The sequence below is a fragment of the Strongylocentrotus purpuratus genome, unplaced genomic scaffold (assembly GCF_000002235.5).
Source record: "Strongylocentrotus purpuratus isolate Spur 01 unplaced genomic scaffold, Spur_5.0 spur5_contig_870, whole genome shotgun sequence".
Classification (NCBI taxonomy): Eukaryota; Metazoa; Echinodermata; class Echinoidea; order Camarodonta; family Strongylocentrotidae; genus Strongylocentrotus; species Strongylocentrotus purpuratus.
This window is the reverse complement of record NW_022145580.1, coordinates 598609-608007: the sequence shown is the minus strand read 5'-3', so window position 1 is coordinate 608007 and position 9399 is coordinate 598609. Positions and strand designations below refer to the sequence as shown.

The following is a 9399-nucleotide window of genomic DNA, read 5'->3' as shown; positions in this document are numbered from 1 at the left end:
TACCTGCCAGTGTCACAAATAAGGTATATAATTATGCTCATCTGACGTAATTAAATGCCTAAAGCCCTGAGCTTCCGGGGTTCTGCCCCCCCCCCCCCGAACCCAACCAATGGCCCTAAGGCGGGCCCCTGGATGCTCATCTGACCGTAATCTATTGCCCAAAACCCCTTAGCTTCCGGGGCCTCTGCCCCCTGGACCCCACGCCAATTAGTGATCTGTCAGGGTCACAAAAATTATGCTCATCTGACGATAAATTGATGTATGAACCTTTGAGCTTCTGAGGGCTTCGCCCCTTGGACCCAACACCAAATTGTGTCCTGCCAGTGTCGCAAATAAGGTATCAAAATATGCTCATCTGCCAGTATTTTATTGCCCAAAACCCCTGAGCTTCCGGGGGCTCCGCCCCCTGGACCCACGCCAATTCGAGACCTGCCAGTGTCACAAAATAAGGTATAAAATATGCTCATCTGACGATTAATTAATGTATAAAACCCCTGAGCTTCTGGGGGCTCCGCCCTATGGACCCAACACCAATTTGTGTCCTGCCAGTGTCACAAATAAGGTATCAAAATATGCTCATCTGACCGTTATTTGTTGCCCAAAACCCCTGAGCTTCCTGGGGCTCCGCCCCCTGGACCCCAAATTCAAAGGCAAATACAAGCAAAACACATTTATATTACAGTTTTCCCTACTTCTGAAACACTCAAGCAGCTATATAAACAAGAACAAGTCTGAAATGATTACCGGGTCTTCATTTGGAAGATGGAGGGGTCTTAGTTTAAAAGATTTTTTTCTTTGTTTTGTTTTGTTTTGTTTTTTTGTTTTTTTTAAACTTTTGAATAACCGGGTCTGGAAGAAAAACTACGCTCTAACCCCATGCTTTATTACCGGGTCTTAGTTTGGAAGATGGTGGGGTCTTAGTTTAAAAGATTTTTTCTTTGTTTTGTTTTGTTTTGTTTTGTTTTGTTTGTTTTTTTTAACTTTTGAATAAACCGTGTCTGGAGGAAAGACTACGCTCGATTCTCATGTTATTCCACAGAAAAAAGGATTATGGGGTCTTAGATTTGAAGATTTTTTAATTTTTTGAAATAACCGGGTCTGGAGTAAAGACTGCGCTATACCCATGCTTTATTACAGGGTTTTAGTTTTGAACAAATTCGACAAAATATCACTTCAAATTTATTACATTTGTGGGTAAAGTCATTATTACATTTGTGGGTGATTCGAAATTATTACATTTGTGGGTAAAGTGTTATTACATTTGTAGGTGTTATTACATTTGTGGGTAAAGTGTTATTACATTTGTGGGCGTTATTACATTTATGGGTGTAACACCCCCATTTGTGGTTGATTCAAAATTATTACATTTGTGGGTGAAATTATTACATTTGTGGGTAAAGTGTTATTACATTTGTGGGTGTTATTACATTTGTGGGTAAAGTGTTATTACATTTGTGGGCGTTATTACATTTGTGGGTGTAACACCCCCCCCCCCCCCCACTGAGCGAAATATTGACCGGCACGATTTTCAAATTTCAGCACACTAAATTTCAAATTGATTTCAAATTTTGGCCTCCACCCCTAAGAAATAATTCAACATTTACACACATTTACGTACATCGGTACATGTACAACTGTACATGAATTTCGTGAACAAAATTCTTTCTCTTTCTCTCCGTCTCCCTATCATTCGCGTTCTCACCAATTCTGCTTCTCACAACTTACTCTCAAAAACACACGCACGCACACATGTTCACATTGTAAAATGCAGTTCATAGTACGACATGAATTCACTGTAACATCAGTTGAGAGAAGGGGTGGGAACACCCTCCTACATCCCCCAAAGAAGAAAGAGAGGGAACTGGCATAAGTCAAGAGAGGGAGAATCAAATCCATTATTGATACATTCCCATACAGAATAAGCACACAGGGACAGGAGGGCGGCTATAATTGCCAGTAAAATTTGCCCCCCCCAAAAAAAAGGGGGTTTGGTGAATTGCCTGGCTGTAATTAAAGAACTGCATTCATACAGTGAGAACACAAATACAATCAAATCATAAATGACAACAAAAACACAAGATTTAACATGTCAATAGTATATGATTAGCGTTGTTGAGCTGCCTCTAATTATATATTTGAAAATTGGTAACAAAACTGCAGAACTATTGGATTTAAATCCAATAAACTTTCACTTAATACAAAAAAGACTCATTTCATGTATTTTAAACATCATTCTCATAATACAGAAACATCTAAAATCGATGGTATGCTACTAGAGAAGAAAAGTTTTGGGGAGTTCTTATAGATGAAACCTTAACTTGGAATGATCATTTACACCAAGTTACAATGTGCATTTCCAAAAGTATTGGAATAATCTCCAAGCTAAAGTTTATTCTACCCCATGCAACCTTATTCCTACTATATAATTCGCTAGCTCTCCTGTATATAACATATTGTAATAGTGTATGGGCAAATTGTGGTTCGACAAAAATTAATACTATTTTTAAACTGCAAAAGAAAGCCATACGTATTTGTACAGGTTCGCATTTCTTAGCTCACACTGATCCTTTATTCTATAAACTTAAAACACTAAAAAAAATCGATCTGAACATTACTCAAGTAGCATTTATTATGTTTAAATACATTAATAATCTGCTTCCACAATCCTTTGATAACATGTTTAGGTTTAATTTTTATAGTTCCGTTCATTCATACTCTACTCGTATATCTGGAAACTTCCATCTTACAAACCCCAAATTATCAATAACACACAAATCTGTTAGACATTCTGGCCCGAACATTTGGAATAATTTTCCCGACAACATAAAGTCTTGTTCAACTATCTACTCCTTAAAAGCTACACTTAAACGACAAATAATACAATCATATGCTCCCCTCTCTTTAAATTAGTATAACAAAACCGTGACTTATTTTAGTCTTTATCATGCAACTGCTCACTGCACCTGCACTTGCACCGCACCCTCTTGATCACTCAGTTTTCCGAAGAGAGTTATGTCGCCAATTCTTTTTATGAGGTCGCCATCCATTTTTTGTATTCTGCAAAGAAATAAAATAAGAGATCAGATAGATTGCTTACAGCTGAAAGGTTATTTGAAGGGCTCTAAACCTATAAGGTATTGTGGATGAATAAATACAAATGCAATATAACTTAACACCTCTGCCCTTGTACGGCAATTGTTTAATTGCAAAATCACTTGACTGAATAATAATCTAACTTACTTCAGAACTAGACCAAATGGCAACAGTGTTTTGAAAAAGTATGTAAAGCTATGGAACAATGAGAATCACAACACAAATTGCCAAGATGGTTATCAGTTTGTGACGTCATGTCCTCACTATTTATCAATTGCTCTCTATGGTTTAATCCCATTAATTTCCCTTTTTATTCCCCAAAACTTGATTTCCCCATGCCTCTGCCCAGGTTATATGATTTGTATCATATTGCGTACATGACATTTCACAAAATCCTTTATGAACTTTGAAGAATTTATACTATTTTCTGAATATTGTATATTCATAGGTATTGATTTTTATTTTAAATAGTTTATCAAAATTCACATTTTTCATGATTTAACTGGAAAAAATTACTCTATATTAGTGCATCCACACAAAAACATATTACTATTAATCTAACTTGGATGCTGGTGTGAAGAAATAAGAATCTTCAGGAGAAAATAGGAAATTTATATCATCAATATAAAGAAAATAATTAGTGGATAGTGAGGACATGACGTCACAGACTCATGAGTGAGTCGCCAATTTGTCTAGTGATTTTCAAAGTTTTTAATGTCATTAAAAATTCATAACATTCTTATTAGTTATCCGATTTTGCTCAGACTTTTTTTGATTGGTTAGTCTGATTTTTCTGCTTCTATTGAAAGTAAGTTATTTTTGGAGTGGACTTGGGCTTTAATACATAATTGCATATATCAACCAGTTGACTACAGGAAGAAAACATTTGGTCAGATAGTTCTATCTTTCTCAAAAACTCTTTTCTCATATTAAAAAAAAAAATCTACATTCACCTTTCACAAACACTTTTCATTCCCTAATAAGTATATTTCTATATAAAAGCTTACCTTCATAATTGACTTTCCCATCGCCATTTTTATCTGCTTCCTTGAATATTTTAGCGACCTCTTTGTCTGTCAGCGGCACTCCAAAACTCTTCATCACGGTTTTCAGTTCTGCAGCACTGTAAAATGAAAGAAAAATGAATAAGTATAATTTAAAATGGAAGATGAAAATGATTTCAGCTAAATAATAAAGGGCCTTTATGTGGTGATACATTTGGGGATTAAGGAGCCTATATGTGGAGGGAAGAACATTAGTCATGTAAATCAATGTTCGTCTCTTTATGGAAGATCAAAATAATGCTTCTCTCTAACTGCAACATTACAAAGATTCACACAAATGAACACACCCTTCACAGCAGTGTGAATAGATTGGTGCAACTTTATACACGTGAATAACTGCACTATAAACAAAAACCTACTATCTATCATAGCTACACTATAAACAAACGACTACAATTCATCATTTAGTTGAAATTCTATTCTATAAAGGCACCATACAACGATTCAATACAAATCTAGACTTCGTGAAAAATAGCTTTAAAATCGATTTTTGAACTCCTTGTGAACAACTTTGGTCTGTTATATAATAGGCTCTTGTAAAACTACGTTATGATTGAGGGCAGGATGTCAAGATCTTAGCAATGGAAGGTAATATGAGCTCAAATTTGCAGTCTTGTGAAGATTAAGTTAGTAGGAACATTACTGTAAACTATTACACTGTTAAGTTAAGTGACATATTTTATTATCAACATTTTAGCATAACAAGGGTATTTAGTTCACTTTGCTGTACAATATTTTGACACATTAACAATTCAGCTTAGAAGTATATGGGTAGTCCATATATTTCACTGTCTTATCATATTTGTTCTGGTTTCTCTCCTTTCACTTTCACATCTATAATGATTCTTTAGTAAAATATTTGGTATTAAGAGAACCCAACCCCCCCCCAAAAAAAAAAAAATCACCCCCCTGTTGTTAATGTGCATACAAATTTGTCGCTGTTGGTCCCACCTCAATAATTTATGTTAATAGCCCTCCTTCAGTGTTTAATCCCCGCCCCCCCCCCCCACTCAGTGTTATTTAGAGTACGCATATGCTCGTACCCTCTTTTTGAAAGCACCCCCTATCTGAGGACTGCCATCATTTCCGAACCCCCCTTTCGCGGGCTTTTCGCGGGCTTTTCCTGCCTTGGAGACCCCCCTAAATCAGGAAAAATACTCAATGTACCCCCCTAAATTCGGAATAATTTCTCAGGAGTCCAAAGAGATGAGAGAAAAAAAGAAAAGGACTGCCATCATTTCCGAACCCCCCTTTCGCGGGCTTTTCGCGGGCTTTTCCTGCCTTGGAGACCCCCCTTAATCAGGAAAAATACTCAATGTACCCCCCTAAATTCGGAATAATTTCTCAGGAGTCCAAAGAGATGAGAGAAAAAAAGAAAAATACCCCCTTTTTAAAGAAATCTCCGGGTAAAAAGTCAAATACACCCCTTTTTTTACAATAATATCTCGGGCCGGACTTTGTCGCACGAAAAGTACCCCTTTACCGGACATTTTGGCAACACGCATGCGGTCATTCCGACCTCTGAGTGGGGGGGGGGGGGGGGGGCCGGGGTTTAATCATGCCAACTGGTGCCCTCGGAAATAAAGGACAGGTTCACTATCAACCTCAAAAATATTACCCGATGAAGCCATTGCCGTCCTTGTCAAATTTCCGGAATTCATTCGTGATTTCCTCATTTTCCTTCAATTTCATTGCCATCATTGTGAGGAATTCTTGGCATTCCATCGTTCCATTTTCTACAGACGCATAAAGGAAATAATGAAAGTAGCAAATAAATCAAATAATTTACTCATGCATGAACCAGTTGAAATATGAACTAAAACAGACAAATATTACTAATATAGACTACTACGGTAAGATAAAGATATGAACTAAGAACTTGTGTGTTTCATTTACAAGGCAATTCATCAATAGATAATAAAAGAGCTTCTTTAGCTCCAGCTAAGAGCATGAAAATAACCCAGCCTTTTAAAAATAACAAGAAAATATCGCAGCCACATGAGTGGCTAATATGGTAGAAAACACATTTCAAAACCAATACTAATTGTTTGGAAGGGTTGGGGCATTGAGGATGATGAAACACAAGAGAACAAAACCACATTGATTAGAGAAGGGAAACAAAATCAGAATAGAACTTGCAACTTATCCTCCTACAGTATAACTAACGATACAGTTTGTCCTGCAGTGCAGTACCCATTCAGAACTCAAGATCTGCCAGTTGGCAGTTTACTGAATAATACGAGGTCCCGCCCCCCCCCCCCCACTCCGAGAACGGACGGACCCCATGCGTGTTACCAAAATGTCCGGTAAAGGGGTACTTTTCGTGCGACAAAGTCCGGCCCGAGAATTGTAAAAAAAAGGAGTGTATTAATTTTTCACCCGGAGATTTCTTTAAAAAGGGGGTGTTTTTTCTTTTTTCTCTCATCTCTTTGGACTCCTGAGAAATTATTCCGAATTTAGGGGGGTACATTGAGCATTTTTCATGATTTAAAGGAGTCTCCAAGGCAGGAAAAGCCCGCGAAAAGCCCGCGAAAAGCCCGCGAAAGGGGGGTTCGGAAATGTTGGCAGTCCTCAGATAGGGGGTGCTTTCAAAAAGAGGGAACAAGCATATGCGTACCCTAAATATCACTGATTGGGGGGAGGGGCGGGTACGAGGTATTGATTTATTGCAGAGTACACACTAAACAGCACACTTTATGGGACATGCTTTACAATTGTCTATGTATATGCAGTAATGTATAATCGTCTATTATTCAAATTAGCATCATCTGGATACAATAACGACTATCAAGGCTCTATAATATGAACACAATTATGCTATTATGGTGGATTCATGCCAAACAACAGATGTCATTGCAATCTGATTATCAACCATCTAAGGATACATTTTTCCAGACCTACTTCCATTGGGAATACATTCAATGGTCGAGCTCTTGCCATGTCCATTTATGAAGGCAATCAAGGACGACAGGTGAAAGTTTGAAAAATATAATGTTTCATTCATTCAGTAAATATTTTGTAGGAGGAATTTCTGGTAAGATTCTTTTTTTTTCTTCAGTGGATCATCATTATGAATTGGGTGTTTCATACTCAAAACTACATGAATGTCACTTTCCTTACAGCTCTTTTTGAAATATTCTACAGAAAAAAACACTTTAAGGACATTTCACATGGCATGATTGAGTGCAAAGACAACATTCCTTTCTTTTTTATTTGTAACATTCCACACGTTTATGACACTTTGGGAGATTAATTGCCGTTCATTTTTCTCCCGTTATTGTCCATACTATACTTAACATAATAAAGATCTTGCAGTTGTACAGCTAGTATGCTTCACATGATCATGAATGGGTAAACATCTTTTATAATAATGCCAAATATTTCTCTATTTTTAACTTACCATCAGCATCCACTTCTTTGAGCATGTCTTTAAGCCCAGCCTCAGTAGTGTTCTCACCAAGTGATTTCATCATAGTACCCAATTCCTTGGTTGTGATTTTGCCATCACCATCCTTGTCAAAAAGGAAGAAAGTCTGCTTGAAATCTATTCAAAGAAAAAGAAGACAAGAAACATGTGAGTAAACATCAACATTTGAAATGCTGTTGATCATCAATTATCTTGTATACAGGTTGAACAAGTATCATTCAAAGTTACATTAAATTGAGAGAACACCATAAAAGAAATAGAGCCTGAAAATGATTGCTCGTTGTACGCCCTCATTGTTGCGATATGAAAAGCTCAGCCTACTGAAAAGTTTAGACCAAACTTTCAATGTCATGTGTGTAGTCCCACATACACATTTTTAGAGCAATGCACATTTTGAAGAGTCTAAAACTCTAATCATTATCAAAATTCTCAATTACTTTCATGCAGTTTCTTTCATAAAAAATCTGCCTGTTTCCAGACAACTTCTTTCATATCTGATCATTGGAATGACTGGATCAGAACTCATCTCTAGGTAGGTTAACACTTGAATGATTCTTACCTGCAATTTGCTTTTCAGTGAGTTGATTAGCCTGTATAAAACAAAAACAAAATTACATTAAGAACACATGTACACTGCACTCCTAGATCTATTCAATGGGCAGATACTTCTTATGGAACTATGGATTTTTCCATTATGTTTACACTTCCGATTAATAGTTTGCTTTAGTACATCCACTGAAGCAATTTCTAAACATGCAGCATTTTGTTTTTACACACATTGCATTGAAACATACCTGCTAAAGAAAGACTGTCATTGTCTTTCGTCACATTACTTGGCCAGTTGACCTTCTTTGGTCACATTACTTGGCTAGTTGACCTTCTTTCTTGAGGCAATAATTACACTGTCATTGTCTTTCGTTTTGTTAGACTGTGTTCGTCAACATTTTGAAGAATTATGCATTGGTACATTTTACAAACATTTTGTTGAATTGTCAAGAGTTTCATGAATGATCCTTCAATGAGCCAATGTATTTTTATGGACCATTGTTTGAATATGCATGATTTTGTCAGGACTGGTGTGTTCGATGAACCAATGAACATCCCAAAATAGCATTATGTTGGTCGAAATTGAACTTTGTGTTGAAATTCTGTGCGGTAGCGGCACATCAAGTATGAATATTCATGCAGTAGATCACCATTCACTCGAAATTGTTGAATATGCATGATCAAAGAAAAAGAGCCCTTCTCAACCTTGTGCATATTCAGCAATTTCGAGCGAACGACGCTCTATTCATGAATATTCATATTTGCTGCGCCCGCCCGCCCGCCCGCCCGCTACCGCGCATTCGTACTTTCTCTTCGCCATGTTGAATCAAAGATACACGGATGAATCGTCGGGTTAGGACAAAGACAGTGGCGGATCCAGGGAAAAAAATCATGTAAAATCACGTGATTTTTACCTTTGTGGGGGGGGGGGGGGGGGTTGGGCCCCCCCTGGCGCTCAAGGGGGGGGGGGTGCAAATTGAAAAAATTTCGAGGACCAAAAAAAAAAAAAAAAAATGTGCTCACTACCCCCTCCCCCCCCCCCCCCCCCCCCCCCCCCCCCCCCCCCCCCCCTCCACTGAGCGACTTTTCGGCCGGCGCGATTTTCAAATTTTCGGGAGCAAACAAAAATGAAGAAAGTTGGGCCCCCTCCCCTAAGAAATCCTGGATCCGCGCCTGGACAAAGAATCACCCTTTTCCCCATCAAAGACTTCTTCAAATTATAATTTGGACGTAGAATCCTAGTTGGACGGCCCAGAGGAGTCGTAAAAC

General features: G+C 37.7%; 1 protein-coding gene across 1 annotated transcript; it reads right to left on the bottom strand.

Moving 5' to 3' along the window:
- Positions 1-2864: 2864 nt before the first annotated feature.
- On the bottom strand, positions 2865-8180 carry LOC580400 (calmodulin-alpha-like; the record flags this gene model as incomplete). Its single annotated transcript, XM_780459.5, has 5 exons — positions 2865-3057; positions 4101-4216; positions 5776-5893; positions 7558-7701; positions 8144-8180. Coding segments are annotated over 5 exons (444 nt in total), but the record flags the coding sequence as incomplete, so codon positions are not given.
- Positions 8181-9399: the final 1219 nt, after the last annotated feature.